Genomic DNA, 20,916 nt, shown 5'->3' with positions numbered 1-20,916 from the left:
TGTGAACATTTTATAAATCCTAAAAGAAATTTTCCAAAGTGTTCACCTGGTTGCTGGGAGTGCAAAGACTAACCTTGAATAACTACATGCCTGTCAAAGGGAACGTGGAAAGCAGTCTCTGGAAGCATCCTTAAAAACAATATGATAAATACGTCCAACTGAAATTAACTGATTAAATTCACTAGTTAACCTTGCTTTCAAAATCTGTAATATCTGGGAACTGAATATTACTCATCTTTTTCTAGGCCTGCGTTTCTTCAGCCTGGCCAACACTGCCCTAAAATGTCAACCAAGAGTATAGAAGTGGAAATGATATGAGAAAAAAATATAGGTAATTTTCTTTAGGTTATCTATCCCAGAGTTTTCCTTTTGATCATTTCTTTTGTGAAGCAAAGAGATATGGATTCCAAGGGCCCCTTTAAATGATCTTTTACAGAAATAAATGGTTGCAGGTAATATATGAGGCTTTCCTTACAAAAGAGCGCCAACTTTGAGCCATGAAATACAAGAAAGTATTCAACATCAGCCAACAAAACACCTCTGTCTCCTTCCCAAGTACACAGAACTCAAATTTATTTTATACTGTACATTAGTGGAGGGCAGGAAACAAATATATTTAAAACACACCCTATGAAAAGAAACTTCTACAATGAACTACATCCGAAAAGAATCCTGTATAACAAAGCTATTTCCATGTCCCCAGGGGGTGACCCAGAAAAAAAGAGTGCTTTGACCTGGTTATAACAAATTTTCTCTCTCTTGGTAACTTATCCTGGTCTTCAGCAAATTATCACTCTCAAAGGTTTTCCTTCTACCAAATCTAAATCCTAAGTGTCAGAAGTTCAAGTTCATTTCCTTCTTTTGAGGAGCCATTTACTGAAGATGGGTCAAGAAGGAAAAGTTAATGTTGGTGTTGAAGAGAAATGACAATACAAAACTAGGTTTATCTGCAGTTTTAAAAACAGCTCTAGTATGAAAGGCTTAAAAACAGCAAGTCAAACAAATATCCAAAGATAAGAACTCCTATTTCTTAACTAAACAGCAAGTCAATCTCAATTTAAAACTGAAACAAAGCATTTGCACTATGAGGAGGCTTTGGTAATAAAGGAAACATTCAGTACCTGGGTCTGGGCACTAAAATGTCATGGAAATGTGTATTTCTGCTGTCACAGCATAGCTCACCCACCTGAAACGCCTGCAAGCAGACAGGCATTATATATAGAAATTCCCAGAAGAGCTGCTTGTTCATCCTAATCAAGCTCAGTCTCACTGAATTTGGTTTGTCTGAACTTTGCTGTGACCTTATCAATGATTTACAAGAATCTCCTATGATACAGTAGGCTAGAGTTGCTTCCATTAAAACCTCCACACCTAGGACTCAAAGCTCAAAAGAAACTCACATTTCCAAAGACTTCTTAAAGGCAGTGGAGAAAAACTTGAGGATGTTGCTTATTTGTTCTTCCAAAATCTCTTAAACCCTACTTTATGTAATTCTACTGCTCATGTTTAACCCTGCTCCCTTTTTCTCTCCATTTCTGGTCTTCCCCACCCTATGCCCTAGAGCAAAAGAGAATATTTTTTAATTTCTGATCTCTCCCTAGCTCTTCCTCTGTAGACAGTAGGTTTCTAGTCAGTTTCACAGATAGGTTCTTAACAGCAACAAGCTGTGGAGCAGCAAACACGCAGAGCAGCAGAGCAAGTGCACACCCTACATGCCCGACAATACAGGTTTGTGGATCATCCTCACCTTAAGCACATGAGCACCCCGGAATAAGGACTGATAAGCACGTGCAAAGCATCATGAGACACTGTCATCCCCAGCAGAGCTTGGTCACTTCAGAAACATAGTTAACTTCTCACACACTACACACTTATGTTTATTAATTTCAACACTTCCATAGAAATTTTACTATGTGAACCAAGGTCAAAAAGGTGTATCTGTGGATAGAATTCACCCTCAAATGAAACCACTTCTACATTCCTTCTTCTGCCAGAAGTACAAACATTTTATGGAAGAAATGCAATATTTGAAAGATGTGCATAAATATATTAGATAGAAGGAGGACCCAATATTCAAAGCATATTTGAAAATTAATCCAGATTCACTGCAAAGGCACCTTTGTCAGTTTCTTAACATTTTTTAAAAAGTAAATACTAATCATCTTGAGAGATGATCAGTATTATGAAAGTCACTATTAAGAACTAATACTCCAGTATGTAAGCAAATTGCTCAAGAAGTCTTTACACAAAGGCATCACAAGTTGGCTTTAACCTGTAATGCTGTGTTTTCAGGAATAAAGCCTTATTTCTCAAATCAAATTTTCATACCCTTAGTAACAGGAGCCTTATGATCATTCTGCTAAGTTTGATGGTGTGCCAGTGCAGACCATGGGAGAAGATTCAATAAAATAAAGTACAGAGACATGAGCTTTTATCAACACATCTGAGTCAATGCTGAGCCTGGTGCGCTATGGCAGAGTGCAGCTGAGTGTTTTCCCCACAGGCCGTGGCTGATTATTGACTCCTCCCATTAGCATGTAGGGTGCATATTGAAGGTTCAGAGAAAAGGCTGGGGGACTCCTATCCCAAGGCCAGTGCTGAAAGACAGCCTATCACTTCGTGTAACTGCAGTCCATGTGTGACAAACCTGACCTACATTTCTCCCTTTCTTTCTCACAAGAGCCTGTCACTGTTTTAAGAAGCTATTTTCTAAAATGCACAAAAGAAATGACTTTTAAAATTGCTTAGGAAATGTACATTCTTAAAATATCATTTACAGCAATCTTATAAGGAATATCATCTATACAGGAGATAATCATATAAACCTAGCCTAATATAAGCTCAGAGACAGCCAAGAGTGCTTTATGATGTTATCCTTTGTATTTTCCTTTAGACTGTCATTTATATAGTAGATAATCCTAAAAGTACTACAATTAAATTTTTAATCAGTACGTAATTAAATTTAATAAAAAGGAAGTTTTTAAACATAAAAACATATTCATTAGGAATATATAATTAAACATTTTTCATTAGTTAGAAAAAGTAGCTTTCACAGCTTCACAAAAAGCCACATCCTAGTAGTTCTGTTAATTTCTTAATGGATACACAATAATCACTACTAAGAATAGGGCATAATTAGAAACAATGATGGAGGGGAGGAGAAAGGAGGCAATAATAACTTGGTGTAAACGCTGGAATGCGCTCCCCAGGAGCGGCTGCAGACTGCACTTCAGAGTTGCTAGTGTGCTGGGCTCCTTACCATAAGTACCTACCATGTCGCTGCAGGTCATACTCTTTTTTTGCCTCTTCATCCCCTAGAATTTTCCATGCCTGGTCAATTTCAATGAACTTCTGTATACATTCCTCCACTGATCCTGCTGGCGCATCTGCACTCTGTTTATCTGGATGATACTGCCAATCAAAAATAAGGGCAGGTGATGAGTAGAGGGGGTTGGGCGGAGATAGGTTACCAAAAAAAACAAATCCAAATCTGAGCCATATTTAAGAGAGATGGTAACGAGAAGATGAAAACTAAGATTCCAAGCAATGAGACTACAGTGTTGGGCACAGGAGACAACTGCCAGGTTAATTAGAGCACTGGAGTAGCTATAAATCCACTGGTGACATGATCTGTCACAACGTGCAAAGACAGCATTTTCTGGATAATTTGCTGATGGAATCACTGGTCTCATGGACAATTCACCTAGAGAGGATGACTAACACAAACAGAAACAGGTACATGCAGACGGGCAGGACATGACAGAGGAAGAGTGCAAACTCTGCAGAGTATGAAGCTCTCCTCATGAAATGTGCTTGGCTGCAAATATCGTCACCATGCACTACTAGCTTTTCTTTCGAAATCACACAATTATACTTTTTTATAAATGAAGCACTTCTCAACCTTCTGGTTCAGTCCTGAAGATTTTAAAGTTATAAATCCCCAAACACAAATTTTTCTTGAAGAATGGTTGTTTTAGGCTAAATTTGTAGGAAACAACTTTTTTTTGGGGGGGTAGGAAACAACTTTAAAGAACTCAACAAAACATTTGAATACAAATTAATTCATTAGTATATCTTTCTTACATTTGTTTTCATGCTGAACTTCTCCACACTGCTGATGATCCTCACTAGCAGAGAAAAAGCTACTGTGGTATTTGGTTGCCCAGAAGAACTAGTGAACATCAAGCATGCTGGGACAAAGATTATTAGAGCAAACAGAATCAAGTTTCCATTTTTCTTTTGGCTAACCATTTCTCTTCCTCATTCCCTATGTCCAAATCTATCAGCTATCAGTATTTAAATATTTAAGCTAGTTAATATAATGATTAAAGAAAAGGAAGCTAAGGCTTATTGTTTCATCTTTTTTAGGCCATGATTTATTAAATGACCCTCATAAAAGTTATTCCCACACTGAAGTTTAATCCATCTTTAAAGTTAGGATATTAAATAATGTACCAAAGCCAAAACAGAGTTGGCTATATTAAGATCTCTAGCAAACCCTTCTTATACCACGTAAAGATGATCTATATATATAACAAGTCTGGTATGAATCAATGTTATTTCATGCAACATGCTCAAATACACCACTAGCACACATCTAACATATACTTACATGTGAAATCTCAATCTCAGTATGCCATAAGCATTGAGTAGGGCCCTAGAGAAATCCCTTAATCTAGCAGCTGTATCATTTAAGTACAGACTAGAATACAGGTAATTTCTAATAGGCCACTAGAAAAACCAACAGTGGTTGGTACAACGAACAGAAAACATTGGACCTAATCATTTACCAAGAAAGAAAGCCCTACAAAAGAAAGAATTTGTTTCCAGCTGCCCCAAACTAAATGCTATCACTAAATTTTGAGTCATAAATCAGTTCTATGAGAGTCAAAGCACAATTTATTTTCACTAATTTGGTATTTTCCTGACTACTGTTTTAAATAAGTAATTCATCATCTACTATTTTAAATAAGTAATTCATGATCTGAAGCTTTTTAGATCTGTTGTGCTAATAGAACGGAATAAACCTTACACTGTGATATAGACAATTAAAAATGACAGTTATAGCAAGAAAATAAGTATGTCATTTGGGGTGCTAAAAGCCTCAGTCCAACCTGCTTTGATAGCAAGTTCCAGAACAAAAATGAAGGTCTAAAACAGACAATACATTTTGTGATAACAGCCCCCAAGGATACCAGGTCCTAATCCCTAGGTCCTGTATATGTTATCTTATTTGGAAAAGGGGTCTTTGCTGATGTGATTAAGTTAAACATTAGGGAGATTATCCTGAACTGCCCAAGTGGGTCCTAAGTATCATCAAAGTGTTTTTTGTAAGAAAGAGGCAGAGGGAGACGTGACACACAGAGGGAAAGGTGGTATGAAGACTGTGCAGAGAAAGACTTCAACACTGGCCTTAAAGACTGGAGTGGTGAGGCCACAGCGGCCACCAAATGCTAAAAGAGGCAAGGAACAAATTCTCCCTCTAGAGATTCCAGAGGAGCGGGGGCCCTGCCGACACCCTGACTGTGCCCCAATTACACTGATTTTGGACTTTCAGCCTCCAGAATTGTGAAACAAATTTATGCTGTTTTATTTTACTTTTTATAATTCTTTATTGAAGGATAATTACTTTACAGAATTTTGTTGTTTTCTGTCAAACCTCAACATGAATCAGCCACAGGTATGCATATGTCCCCTCCCTCCTGAACCTCCCTCCCATCTCCTGCCCTTCTAGATGGATACAGAGCCTTAGTTTGAGTTTCTGGAACCACACAAAAAATTCCCACTGACTATCTACTTTACACATGGCAATGTAAGTTTCCATGTTACTCTTTCCATGCATCTCACTCTCTCCTCCCCTCTCCCCATGTCCATAAGTCTATTCTCTACGTCTGTTTCTCCACTGCTGCTCTGTAAATAAATTCTTCAGTACCATTTTTCTAGATTCCGTATATATGCTTTAGAATACGATATTTATCTTTCTCTTTCTGACTCACTTCACTCTGTATAATAGGTTCTAGGTTCATCCACCTCATCAGAACTGACTCAATGCATTCCTTTTTATGGTTGAGGAATATTCCATTGTGTGTATGTACCATATCTTCTTTATCCATTCATCTGTCCATAGAAATATAAGCTGTGTCCATGTTCTGGCTATTGTAAATAGTGCTGCAATGAACAATGGGATACATATATCTTTCTCAATTTTGGTTTCCTCAGGGTATATGCCTAGGAGTGAGACTGCTGGGTCATATGGTGGTTTTATTCCTAGTTTTTAAGGAATCTCCATACTGTCTTCCATAGTAGCTGTATCAATTTACATTCCCACCAACACTGTGGACACTGCAAGAGCGTTCCCTTTTGTCCACAGCCCCTCCAGCATTTATTGTTTGTAGACTTTTTGATGATGGCCATTCTGACTGGTGTGAGGTGATAATCTCATTGTAGTTTTGATTTGCATTTCTCTAATACAGAGTGATGTTGAGCATCTTTTCATGTGCTAGTCATCTGGTATGTATTCTTTGGAAAAATGTCTGTTTAGGTCTTTTCCCCACTTTTTGATTGGATTGTTTTGTTTTCTGGCATTGAGTTGTATGAGCTGCTTGTATATTTTGGAAATTAATCCTTTGTCAGTTGTTTCATTTGCTATTATTTTCTCCCATTCTGAGGGTTGTCTTTTCACTTTGCTTATAGTCTCCTTTGCTGTGCAAAAGCTTTTAAGTTTAATCAGGTCCCATTTGTTTACTTTTGTTTTTATTTCCATTACTCTAGGAGGTGGGTCAGAGACGATGTTGCTTTATGTCACTGAGTGTTCTGCCTATGTTTTCCTCTAGTAGTTTTATAGTTAGGTCTTATACTTAGGTCCTCACATTTAGGTCTTTAATCCATTTTGAATTTATCTTTGTGTGTGGTGTTAGAATGTATTCTAATTTCATTATTTTACATGTAGCTGTCCAGTTTCCCTAGCACCATTTTTTGAAGAGGCTGTCTTTGCCCCATTGTATATTCTTGCCTCCTTTGTCAAAAATAAGGTACCATAGGTGCATGGGTTTATTTCTGAGCTTTCTATCTTGTTCCATTGGTCTATATTTCTGTTTCTGTGCCAGTACCATACTGTCTTGATGACTGTAACTTTGTAGTATAATCTGAAGTCAGGAAGGTTGATTCCTCCAGCTCCATTCTTCTTTCTCAAGACTGCTTTGGCTATCTGGGGTCTTTTGTGTTTCCATATGAATTGTGAAATTTTTTGTTCTAGTTCTGTGAAAATGCCATTGGTAATTTGATAGAGATCGCACTGAACCTGTACACTGCATTTGGTAGTATAGTCACTTTCACAATATTGATTCTTCCTACCCAGAAACATGGAATATGTCTCCATCTGTTAATGTCATCTTTGATTTCTTTCATTAGTGTCTTATAATTTTCTGTGAACAGTTCTTTCATCTCTTCAGGTTAAGTTTATTCCTAGATATTTAATTCTTTTTGTTGCAATGGTGAATGGGATTGATTCCTAAATTTCTTTTTCTGATTTTTCATTGTTAGTATATAGAAACACAAGTGATTTCTTGTACTGATTTGGTAACTTGGCTAAATTCACTGATTAGCTCTAGTAATTTTCTGATACTATCTTTAGGGTTTTCTACGTACAGTATCATGTCTTCTGCAAACAGTGAGAGCTTTACTTCTTTTCCAATCAGATTCCTTTTATTTCTTTTTCTTCTCTGATTGCTGTAGCTAGGACTTCCAGAACTATGTTGAATAATAGTGGTGAAAGTGGACACCCTTGTCTTGTTCCTGATCTTAGGGGGAATGCTTTCAGTTTTTCACCATTGAGAATAATGTTTGCTATAGGCTTATCATATATGGTCTTTACTATGTTCAGGTAGATTCCTTCTATGCCCATTTTTTGAAGAGTTTTAATCATAAATGAGTGCTGAATTTTGTCAAAGGCTTTTTCTGCATCTATTGAGATTATCATGATTTTTATCTTTCAATTCTTAATATACTATATCACATTGATTTATTTGGATATACTGAAGAATCACTGCATTCCTAGAATAAACCCAACTGAAAGTAAAAGAGGAGAGTGAAAAAGTTGGCTTAAAGCTCAATATTCAGAAAACGAAGATCACGGCATCTGGTCCCATCACTTCATGGGAAATAGATGGGGAAACAGTGGAAACAGTGTCAGACTTTATTTTGGGGGCGGGGGGCTCCAAAATCACTGCAGATGGTGACTGCAGCCATGAAATTAAAAGACACTTACTCCTTGGAAGAAACATTATGACCAACCTAGATAGCATATTCAAAAGCAGAGACATTACTTTGCCAACAAAGGTCCATCTAGTCAAGGCTATGGTTTTCCAGTGGTCATGTATGGATGTGAGAGTTGGACTGTGAAGAAGGCTGAGCACCGAAGAATTTATGCTTCTAAACTGTGACGTTGGAGAAGACTCTTGAGAGTCCCTTGAACTGCAAGGAGATCCAACCAGTCTATTCTGAAGGAGATCAGCCCTGGGATTTCTTTGGAGGAAATGATGCTGAAGCTGAAACTCCAGTACTTTGGCCACTTCATGCGAAGAGTTGACTCATTGGAAAAGACTCTGATGCTGGGAAGGATTGGGGTCAGGAGGAGAAGGGGAAGACAGAGGATGAGATGGCTGGATGGCATCACTGACTCAATGGACTTGAGTCTGAGCAAGCTTCGGGAGTTGGTGATGGACAGGGAGGCCTGGCGTGCTGCGATTCATGGGGTCGCAAAGAGTCAGACACGACTGAGCGACTGAACTGAACTGATCATGGTGTATGAGTTTTCTGATGTGTGGCTGAATTCTGTTTGCTAAAATTTTGTTGAGGGTTTCTGCATCTATGTTCATCAGTGATACTGGCCTGTAGTTTTATATTTTCATGTTGTCTTTGTCTGGTTTTGGTATGAGGGTGATGGTAGCCTCGTAGAATGAATTTGGAAGTGTTCCTTCCTCTGAAATTTTTTGAAAGAGATTTAGAAGGATAGGCATTAGCTCTTTAAATGTTTGATAGAATTCTCCTGTGAAGCCATCTGGTCCTGGGCTTTTGTTTTTTGGCAGATTTTTGATCACAGCTTTGATTTCAGTGCTTGTAATTGGGTTGTTCATAATTTCTATTTCTTCCTGGTTCGGTCTTGTAAGATCGAACTTTTCTAAAAATCTGTCCATTTCTTCCAGGTTATCCATTTTACTGCCATAATAGTCTCATAATCCTTTGTATTTTTGCATTGTCTGTTGTAACCTCTCCTTTTTCATTTCTAATTTTGCTGATTTGATTCTTCTCTCTTTTTTTCTTGATGAGTCTGGCTAAAGGTTTGCCAATTTTATCTTCTCAAAGAACCAGCTTTTAGTTTTATTAATTTTTACTGTTTCTTTTCTTTTTCATTTATTTTTGCTCAGATCTTTATGATTTCTTTCCTTCTACTAATTTTGGTTTATTTTTTGTTCTTTTTCCAGTTGTTGTAGGTGTAAAGTTAGGCTGTCTATTCTATGTTTTTCTTATAAACTTCCCTCTGTGTACTGCTTTTGCTACATCCCAGAGGTTTTGAGTTGTGTTTTCATCATCATTTGTTTCTGAAAAATTTTTGATTTCCCTTTCTATTTCTTCAGTAACTTGTTGGTTATTTAGATCTCCATGTGCTTGTGCTTCTTGCAGTTTTTTTTTTTTCTTATAATCAATATCTAGTCTAATAGCATTGTGGTCAGAGAAGATGCTTGATACAGTGTCAATTTTCTTAAATTTACTGAGGTTTTATTTGTGACCCAAGATGTGGTCTATCCTGGAGAATGTTCCATGTGCACTTGAGAAAAAGGTTTATTCTTCTGCATTTGGATGGAATGTCCTGAAGATATCAATGATATCCATCCCATCTAATGTGTCATTTAAGACCCATGTTTCCTTATTAATTTTCTCTTTTGATGATCTGTCCATTGGTGTGAGTGGGGTGTTAAAGTCTCCTCCTATTATTGTGTTACTGTCAACTTCTCCTTTTATGTCTGTTAGTGTTTGTCTTATGTATTGAGGTGCTCCTATGTTGGCAGCATAGATATTTACAGTTGTTATGTCTTCCTCTTATATTGATCCTTTGATCATTATGTAGTGTCCTTCCTTATCTCTTGTAATCTTTATTTTAAGGTCTATTTTGTCTGATATGAGGATTGCTACTTCAGCTTTCTTTTGCTTCCCATTTGCATGGAATATATTTTTCTATCCTCTCACTTTCAGTCTATATGTGTCTTGAGGTCTGAAGTGGGTTTCTTATAGACAGCATATATATGGGTCTTGTTTTGTATCCATTCAGTCAGTCTGTGTCTTTTGGTTGAAGCATTTAATCCACTTAAATCAAAGTAATTATTGATATGTTTCTATTGCCATTTTTTAACTGTTTGGGGTTGATTTTGTATATCTTTTTCTTCTGTTGTATTTCTTGACTATATAAGTCCGTATAACATTTTCTGTGAAGCTGGTTTGGCAGTACTGAATTCTCTTCACTTTTGCTTGTCTGAAAAACATTTCATTTCTCCATCAATTTTGAACGAGATCCTTGCCAGATACAGTAATCTTGGTTGTAGATTTTTCCCTTTCAGTACTTTAAATATATCCTGCCATTCCCTTCTGGCCTGCAGAGCTTCTGCTGAAAGATCAGCTGTTAAGCATTTGGGGTTTCCCTTGTATGTTACTTGTTGCTTCTCCCTTGCTGCTTTTAATATTCTTTCTTTGTGTTTAGTCTTTGTTAGTTTGATTAGTATGTGTCTTGGCATGTTTCTCCTTGGGTTTATCCTGTATGGGATCTTTTGTGCCTCTTGGACTTGACTGGCTATTTCTGTTTCCATGTTGGGGAAATTTTCAAGTATAATCTCTTCAAAAATTTTCTCATGCCCTTTGTTTTTCTCTTCTTTTTCTATAATTTGAATGTGTGTTTGGTGTGTTTGATATGGTCCCAGAGGTCTCTGAGACTGTCCTCAGCTCTTTTCATTCTTTTCATTTTATTCTGCTCTTCAGAAATTATTTCCACCATTTTATCTTCTGGCTCACAGATTCACTCTTCTGCTTCAGATATTCTGCTACTGATTCCTTCTATTTTTAATTTCAGTAATTATGTTGTTTGTCTCTGTGTGTTTATTCTTTAATTCTTCTAGGTCTTTGTTAATTGATTCTTGCATTTTCTCCATTTAGTTTTCAAGGTTTTTGATCATCTTCACTATCATTATTCTGAATTCTTTTTCAGGTAATTTGCCTATTTCCTCTTCATTAATTTGGACTTCTGTGTTTCTAGTTTGTTCCTTCATTTATGTAATATTCCTCTGCCTTTTCGTTATTATTTTTTTAAACTTATTATGTTTGAGGTCTCCTTTTCCGAGGCTTTAAGGTTGAATTCTTTCTTCCTTTTGGTTTCTGCCCTCCTAAGGTTGGTCCAGTGGTTTGTGTAAGCTTCCAATAGGGTGAGACTTGTGCTGAGTTTTTGTTTGCTTGTTTGTTTGTTTGTTTGTTTTTCCTCTGATGGGCAAGGCTGAGTGAGGTGGTGATCCTGTCTGCTGATGATTGGATTTGTATTTTTGCTTTGTTCATTGTTTAGAGGAGGAAACTGCACAGGGTGCTCCTGGAGGTTGGGTGATGCCAGGTCTTGGATTCAAGTGGTTTCCTTTGTGTGAGTTCTCACTGTTTGCTACTCGTTAGGGTTAGTTTTCTGGTAGTCTAGGGTCTTGGAGTCAGTGCTCCCACTCCAAAGGCTCAGGGCTTGATCTCTAGTTAGGAACAAAGATTCCACAAGTGGTTTGTTATGGTATTAAGTAAGATTAAAACAAATATCCAAAAACGAGAAACCAAAGATCAACCCCCGACAAATGGCAGTTACAAAATCAGGCAAACAACAATTAAAATAATGGGATACACACATATACATATGCACCCATGAGCAAAGTGAAAACAGTCCAACAACAAAAAAAAGTACAGTAGGTTGACCTGGTGAACAAAGTAAATCAAAAATTATATTTACCAGTTAAAAACAAACTAACTAAAGCACAAACTGGAAAACAAAATTAAAGCAAGGTGCTAATTAGGGAATAAAACAATGAAAATAAAACTAAAAAAATGTTGAGAGGAAAGGAAAGAAAGAAAAGAAAAAAAAGAACAGATATGCAAAGTTAAATAGAGGTAGATAAAGAAGATTTATATACATTAAAGAATAACTGTAAGGGGAAAAGAACAGTAGGAAAGGCAAACAAAGGAATAAATGTAGAAAAATAATAATTTAAAAAATTAAAAAAAGAGAAAAGGGAAAAAAAAGCAAAACTCCACAGAACTACAAAAGTCCAACATAGAGGCAGAGGTTTATAACAACAATAAAAAATGTGACAGAAAAAAAAAAAAGGCTCAAAAGCTTAATTAGATTTCATAGGGGCAATAAAGTCAACAACTACAACAACTACTACAATAAAAAAGAAAAAAATCCAAAAGAATCTACAGAACAAGTCAAAACATAAGAATAATAAATGTTTTTCTTGAGTCACTGCTGTCAGGATTCCTTTCCCTCACTGGGAGTCACAGTCTACCTCACCTCCCTAGGATGCCCTCCAACACTGTGCTGGTCTCTGAACCTGCTGTGGGGGCAGCTCAGATTCTAATCTGGTCCTTCTTCTGTGTGTTCTTGCCTCCAGTGTCTACAGCTATCAGAACTAGTGCATTTTCTTTTGTGGGAGTTCTCAGTGACCTTTTATATATTCTATAGACACAGAATCTGCCTAGTTGATTGTGTGGATTTAATCTGCAGCTTGTACAGCTGGTGGGAAGGTTTTGGGTCTTCTTTAGTGACCACCCCTGGGTTTCAGTTGTGGTTTTATTTCCACCTCTGCATGTGGGTCGTCCACTAGGGTTTGCTCCTGAGGCTGCCCTGGAGGACTTGGGTTTGCTCCTGTGAGGGCCAGGTGTGGAGGTGGTGCAGCTGCTTGGGTCGCAGGGTTCTGGCAGCACCAGGTACTCAGGGGGGTTGGTGGCTAGGGCAGCAGGAAATGTAGTGCTCTAGAAGGGTATGGCAACCAGTATTGGTGAATATGCTCTCGTATTCTTGCCTGGAGAACACCCGTCTCTGACAGAGAAGCCCGGCAGGCCACAGTCTACAGGGTTAGAGTCAGACACTACCAAAGCAACCCTGCATGCATAGACCCAAGACTTCTTTTGCCTGTGACAGCTCTGCCCCAGTGACAGTTGAGTGTGAAGGTGGCGCAGCTGCTTGGCATGCGGGGATCCTGGCGGCACCAAGTGTGCAGGGACACAGGCTGCCTCCACTGCAGGAGTGATGGCCCTATCAGAGGCTTTTTTCAGGCTTTTTGTAGCTGGTGATCAGAAGGCCTCTTTGGCCAGTCGTTCTCCCTAGCCGCGCCCATTCAGGCACTTAGAGGGCTCCCTTGCCTGGGGTATTTCTCTATTGTTCCGTGCATCAGACACATAGAGGGGTCCCCCCCTGGCTGGGGTCCTACCATATAGAGCAGCACATCAGGCACTTAAAGGGGCACCCTGGGTGGGGTCCTACCCTGCAGTTGAGTGCCTCAGGCATTTGACAGGCCTGCCTCTTTATCTTTCAGCTGCTGATGCTGGGGTATGGAGAGAGAAAGGATATGGTGATGGCTCCACCCCCTACGCATGACTCAGCAGTATCACCTTGCTTCAGTGGCTGCCTGGCTTTTCTCCACAGGCATTTCCCACCACAATCTCCTCCCTCACATCCCCTCGATCCATCTCTCCACAGTTAACAGCAGCCCTTGTCCTGGGATCTCTCCATAATCCCCAAACTCCAGGTCCCAGCCACTGCGCCTTCCAGGGGGTCCGCGTCCCTGTCCAGGGTGTGTATGGCTGCGGCAAGGACTGTCTGATTCTCATTCCATTTAGGCTGCCACAGATCAGCTGTTTCAGTCTCAGCCTTAAATGTTTCTCCTCTGACTCAGAAAGCTGCCCCGATGTGGGGCTCAGATGCCTGCTTCAGTTTCCACCCCCGCCCCTCAGGGGGCAGGTCCAGTCCTACTAACACTCCTGTTCTTCCCCCTGGTTCCTTCATTACTGAGTTTTGCGAGGTTCTGTACATTCTTTTCCGCTGGTCAGGTACTCCTGTCTGCTCTCAGCTGGTGTTCTGCATGCACTTCTGTGTCTGAAGGTGTATTCCCGATGTATCCGTGGAGAGAGATGTCCTCCACGTCCACCTACTCCTCTGCCATCTTGTTCTCCTCTGCTATTTTAAAAGCCACTACGTTTGTCGTAATTTATTTCAGCAGCCACAATAAATTATATACAATCTAAACACATCTACGGTTTAAAACTAGAATACATCTAGCACAACTTCTAAAGATATTTCAATTAAAGGTCTATTAATAAAATGGTGACTTTTTATGTACAATGTTAACTGCTATGACTCTTTATTGACCACAGAAACCAAGCCTCTGATATTAGGTTTCAAGACTTGCTGATCCCAGTGAATGTGAATTTTTTTCCTACTATTTTTATATTGGAGCCCTCCCATGAGAGGCAGGCTGAAGCATTCAGTAGTACCACAAGAGACTACTGTCACTTTCCTCCATTGTTGAGTCTTTATTTTATTCTTTGCTCCTTTTTACTTTGAATCCCACCAGCCAAACCTTCCCAACCAAAGCTACTCCTACTGCGTTCACTCAATGATCAAATGAAAGATAGAAAATGTGAAACATTTCAGGGTTTACTAATCCTGATTTAGTTCCTGGTTTACTAACTGAAAATCCAGAAACAGTCACAAAAAGACATCATGAACTTCCTTATATTGAAAAAAATTCTGGCTGATCCTATAAATAACAGGGAGCTCTGAGGAAAACACTCATCTATCAAATACATGAAATACTGATACTCAACTAAAAGAGGCATGTACTAAAATCAACGTTGTAAAGTTCATTTAACTTCTATTTCCTACCAGTACTAAATTAAAATGCATTTTGCTGAAACTGGAAGAACTTAAGTCACCTGGAAGCAAAGAACTCAAAATTAAGACATCAGCAAATTTTTCAATAAACAGTTACTGGAAAAATTAAAGTTTAAGAAATTATCAATTACAATAGCCTCAAGGGGGAAAAAATGGAAAGAAATAATATGTTCATGCTGAGAAAATCATGTCCATTTTTCCTATACTGATATAAGAATTTTATGCAATTCCTGAAAAATTGCAGTGAGCCACTTTGAAGAAGCAGAGAAGATGATTTTAACATTTAAATGGAAAAACAAAGGATTTAAGGGACTCCTCCTGAAGGTTCACTGGTGAGAACTCTGTGTTTCCATTGTAGAGGGCATGGTTTGATCCCTTTTCTGGGAACTAAGATCCTGAATGCCACATGGCATGACAAAAAAAATTAAAGATTTTTAAAAACTAGATACAAAGGATCTATAACAAGCAAAACAATCTTCAAAAAGTACAGAGTTGGAGGACTTGTATCACCTGATTTCAAGACTTAATATAAAGCTATGGCTGCTGCTGCTAAGTCTCTTCAGTTGTGTCTGACTCTACGCGACTCCATAGACAGCAGCCCTCCAGGCTCTTCTGTCCCTGGGATTCTCCAGGCAAGAACATTGGAGTGAGTTGCCATTTCCTTCTCCAATGCATGCATGCATGCTAAGTTGCTTCAGTCATGTCCAACTCCGTGCAACCCTATGGATAGCAGCCCACCAGACTCCTCTGTCCATGGGATTCTCTAGGCAATAATACTGGAGAGGGTTGCCATTTCCTTCTCTGATAAAGCTATGGTATGTCTCTGGGGTCACACAGAGTCGGACACGACTAAGAGACTTAGCAGCAGCAGCAGCATGTATGGCAAAAACCAAACACAACTTTGTAAAAATTAAAAAATAAAATAAAATAAAGTTGTGGTAATCAAGAATGTATTACTGGCAGAAATATATACAAATTGATGTAATGGAAGAGTCTAGAACTAGACCATACATATACAGTCACTTGTTTTTCAACAAAGGTGCCAAGGCAATTCAATTGGGAAAGGACAATATAGAACAAGTGATGTTGAAACAACTGGATGTCCATGGGGAAAAAGGTTAGCCTCAATCTCTATCTCATTACATATACAAAAATTAATTCAAGATAAATCTTAGATGTAAATGTAAAACTCAGCACCATAAAGCTTCTAGAATGAAACACAGTATCTTTGTCCCTTGGTATCTTTGTGCTTTGACAAAAAGCACAAACTATAATGAACAAATTGGGTAAACTGCATGCAATTTTAAAACTGTAGCCCATCGAACATACTATTAAGAAAATAGACAAGTCACAGATAGAGAAAAAAATATGTCTAAATATTTATCTAATACAGGATTTGTATCCAGAATAAACAAAAAATTCTATAAATCAATGGTAAAAAGACATACTAATTAAAAATAAGGGGGGGGGGAACTTGGACATTTTTCAAAAGAAGACAGATGAATAGATAATTATATATGAATATACACTCAAACATTTTTATTAGTTATCAGGAAAATATATATTAAAATCACAAGAAACTCTATTACCTAATAGAGTGGCTCAAATAAAAAAAGACTGATAACACTAAATGTTGATGAGGATATGGAGTAACTGGAACTTTCATATGTTGCTGGCAGGAAACAATTTGACAATTTCTTATAGACACACACATCTACTCTTGAGGTCAAGCAATTTCACTGCTAGATAGTTACCTCAGAGAAATAAAAACTTTATGTTCACAAAAAGACTTAGAATGTACCAACACACTTATTCATTAACAGCCAAAACCTGGAACCATAAATGTCTATCAACAGGAGAATAGATAAACTACAGTATATCCATAAGGGAATACTGCTGCTGCTGCTGCTGCTGCTGCTGCTAAGTTGCCTCAGTCGTGTCCGACTCTGTGCGACACCATCGACGGCAGCCCACCAGGCTCCCCTGTCCCTGGGATTCTCCAGGCAAGAATACTGGAGTGGGTTGCCATTTCCTTCTCCAATGCATGAAAGTGAAAAGTGAAAGGACACTCAGTCGTGTCCAACTCTTCGCGACCCCATGGACCGCAGCCTACCAGGCTCCTCTGTCCATGGGATTTTCCAGGCAAGAGTACTGGAGTGGAGTGCCATTGCCTTCTCCTCAACAACAGAGAAGAAGACAAATTTGATACAGTCAATAATAACACAGATGGATATCTAAAACATTATGTTGGGACTTCCCTAGCAATACAGTGGTTAAGATTCCATGCTAAAAAAAAAAAAAAAAAAATAGAAAGATTCCATGCTCCCACTGCAGGGGGCATGGGTTCAATTCCTGGTCCAGGAACTAAGATCCCACATGCCCCCCACAAAAAAAAGAATAAAATAAAAACAAGTAAAAATAAAACATTATGTCAGGCAAGAGAAACAGAATAAAGGATACATAGTATATGATTACCCTGATATAAAATGCAAATTCAGGCAGAACTAAACCTATACAGCTGGCCCTCCATATCTCTGGATATGCCATTTTACATAAAAAGCTTGAATATCCTTGGATTTTGGTATTCTCAGGATGTCCTCGGAGAAGGTAATGGCACCCCACTCTAGTACTCTTGCCTGGAAAATCCCATGGACGGAGGAGCCTGGTAGGCTACAGTCCATGGGGTTGCTAAGGGTCGGACATGACTGAGTGACTTCACTTTCACTTTTCACTTTCATGCATTGGAGAAGGAAATGTCAACCCACTCCAGTGTTCTTGCCTGGAGAATCCCAGGGATGGGGGAGCCTGGTGGGCTGTCGTCTATGGGGTCACACAGAGTCGGACACAACTGAAGTGAGATAGCAGGAGGATGTCCTAAAACCAACCCCCTAAGAATAGCTAGTAATGAATATAGTGATAAGAATTAAAAGTTGGCTGCCAGGTTGGAATAGGTTATGGGGGGGTGTAAATTAACTGGAAAGGGACATAAGAGAATTCTCTGGGAGAACAGAAATGTTCAATATCTTGTTTGGGATGGTAGTTACACGGTATCAAGTTTCACCAAACTAAACCCTTAAGATTCATGCATTTTTCAGTGTATGATGACCATGTGTGTTGGGACCAACTCTTTGCTACCCCATGGACTGTAGCCCACGAGACTCCTCTGTTCATGGAATTCTCCAGGCAAGAACACTGGATTGGGTTGCCCTGCCCTCCTCCTGGGGATCTTCCAGACCCAGGGATCAAACCCAGGTCTCCTGTATTACACACAGATTCTTTACCATCTGAACCAGCAGGACTTAATTTTTCTATTGAGATATGCTGACTGTATCTCAATAAACAAATACCTTCAAATGTCTAAATGTTTTAAAAGGAATTTAACAATTTTTTCTAAGCCATAGAAGAAAAATTAGAAATTTCTTCCAATATTAAACAGAGAAAAGTACAATAAAAACATAGAAAATGAATGAAGAGAATGATAGGAATTAGTGAAAAGTTTGAGTTACATTCTAGTGTATGGAAATACAGGTTTATTACTCTCAAGTATATATGCCAACCTCCAAAAAACTTTAAAACATCATTAACAGTTTAGTATTGCTAAGTAGAAAACTAAAATGCATTCAATGATAAACATGTCACAATACTAAGAAAACCTAGAAGAGTATTTCTCTGTGATTCTTTATTATAACAGGACAAAGCTATTTATCTCCCAGATTTTAGTGAAGTATTATTTTACTATTCTCAATTGGCTTGACACTTACAACTTTATGATCTATGTAACTTCCACACATGTGGGGAAAATTTTTCGATATAGACCTATGTTTTTTAAGTCCCCAAGTCACTTGCTAAGGATGAGAAAAATGAACACAAACCAAAGATTAAGAACCTGTCTTGATAAAACATAAAGGATCACTCATGACACTACAAAAGATATACAGAAAATGCTATAATTTTTTAACAGAATTGGTATGGCCTATCTATTTCCTAACTGATAAACTACCTAATTGATAACTAATGTTTTAATTATGGACTCAATTCTGACTAGCTGAGATTTTATGGCAATGGGTTGATTAACATGAAACATGTTAATCTTTTAATGTTAACACAAGGTCATTATAATGTTATAATGTTAATGTTATATTTTCTCCATATAGTAAATGCAAGCACTTTCAAAATGACGAATCCTAGAATGACTGTCACTCTGTGTCAGCTCATTGTTGTTGTTTTTCAGGTGTTAAGTTCTGACTCTTTGCGACCCTGTGGACTATAGCGTGCCAACCAAGCTCCTCTGTCTTCCAATATCTCCTGGATCTTGCTCAAATTCAAGTCCACTGAGTCAAGGATGCTATCTAACAGTCTCATTCTCTGCCATCCCAATCTTTCCCAATCAGGGTCTTTTCCAGTGAGTCTGCTCTTCACATTGGTTGCCAAAGTATTGGAGCTTCAGCAACAGTCCATCCAATGAATATTCATTGTGTCAGCTCAGTGCAATTCAAAATGTGGTCCTCAGATTTGCAGCATCAGCATTATCTGAGAGCTCATTAGAAGATGGCTCCATCCCAAACCTGCAGAGGGGGACCCCAGAATCTGTCTCACCAAACCCTTCAGGCAGTTATTATGTATGCTGAGCTCTGAGAAGGACACTGTTAGCATGCTTAAAACAAAGAATTCACTGCAAGTCAGAAAATTAGTGCTCCATAAAAATTTCCCCTTGACAAATGCATTCCTCCAAATATGAATTTTAAAAAAGAGGCAAGTGAGTGACACTCCTCAATTGTTAACCTATAACACCACAATGACAATTATATTAAGTGTTTCAAGTCAGAAATTTTTTGATATTTGATACCTTTTGTTCAGTAATCATAAATGCCAACCTCTTTATTTGATTGTTTGCACAAATGCCAACTTCAGTGATGAAGGTGATGAAACCTGAACAATAATTAAGTGATATTTTAACCTGCTGAGTTTATTTTGAAGAGGGGGTTATAATTTGTATGATGCTTCTGCTACTGAATACTGCAACGGTGTGTCCACTGGTAGGTTTAACAAAACTGCCAAGTGTTTTTCTATTAGAAAACACAGTGAAAAGGGAAAGAACTGAAAGATGCATAAATTGCAAAAAGAACAAAAAAAAACCACAACACTTTGTGAAAATTCTAGCAACAGTTTTTAGTGAAAATGTATATATACATTAGCCCCAAATGACCTTTTCTATTGACCAAGCAAAATAAAGTTGAAATGAAATGGCATTTCTTTCAAGTGAATGCACAAGACAGTTTTATGATAAATTGACCGCTACACAATAAAGTAATATTTCAGATCACATAAACAAAAGTGTGTGAGGGGGTGCTCAGTAGCGTAGTCATTCTCTGTAACCCCATGGACTCTAGCCAGCCAGGTTCCTCTGTCCATGGGATCGTTCAAGCAAGAATATTGGAGAGGGTTGCATTTCCTACTTCAGAGGATCTTCTGGACCCAGGGATTGAACCTGCGTCTCCTGCACTGGGAAGCGGATTCTTTACCACTGAGTTACCTGGGGAGTCTTTCTTATATTCCTTTTCAAAAGGAAATATTGCTTTATGTTACCAGAGCCTGATACTTAAACATTAAATTGAACAAAAAGTTAAGGAGGTCATATATTAATTCTTTACTATACATTTGTGATTATGTTGTTTTGATTAATAAAATATTGACTGCAAATAAAAAATAACAAGTAACTCTGAAAAGGACTCCAGGCAAATTTGATTAAACAAAAATCCTCAAATCACCATGCCAATAATATTTTGATCTACCAAGGTGGCCCCTGAGGATACAGCACTTTGGTTTTTCTCCACATATTAACAATGAGCAGTATCATTAAAACAGGATGCTAGCTCTCAACTCTAGTTTCACACTTTCTTGAATTACAGAACCAAATTTCAAATACCTTCTAAAAGCTAACTTACTAGCAC

General features: G+C 38.2%; 1 protein-coding gene across 3 annotated transcripts in view; it reads right to left on the bottom strand.

The window, feature by feature from the left end:
- The window catches only part of DNAJC24 (DnaJ heat shock protein family (Hsp40) member C24), a 78,797-nt gene that overhangs the window by 16,596 nt on the left and 41,285 nt on the right, over nt 1-20,916 (bottom strand). For all 3 annotated transcript variants that reach the window (XM_012096148.5, XM_004016366.6, XM_012096147.5), the window contains exon 3: nt 3,273-3,411. In XM_012096148.5, coding sequence (XP_011951538.3) covers nt 3,273-3,411 — 139 coding nt within the window. The remainder of the gene's footprint in view (nt 1-3,272; nt 3,412-20,916) is intronic.

The sequence above is a fragment of the Ovis aries genome, chromosome 15 (genome assembly GCF_016772045.2).
Source record: "Ovis aries strain OAR_USU_Benz2616 breed Rambouillet chromosome 15, ARS-UI_Ramb_v3.0, whole genome shotgun sequence".
NCBI classification, from domain to species: Eukaryota; Metazoa; Chordata; class Mammalia; order Artiodactyla; family Bovidae; genus Ovis; species Ovis aries.
Note: the sequence above shows the minus strand (reverse complement) of the source record. Positions and strands in the feature narration are given on the sequence as shown.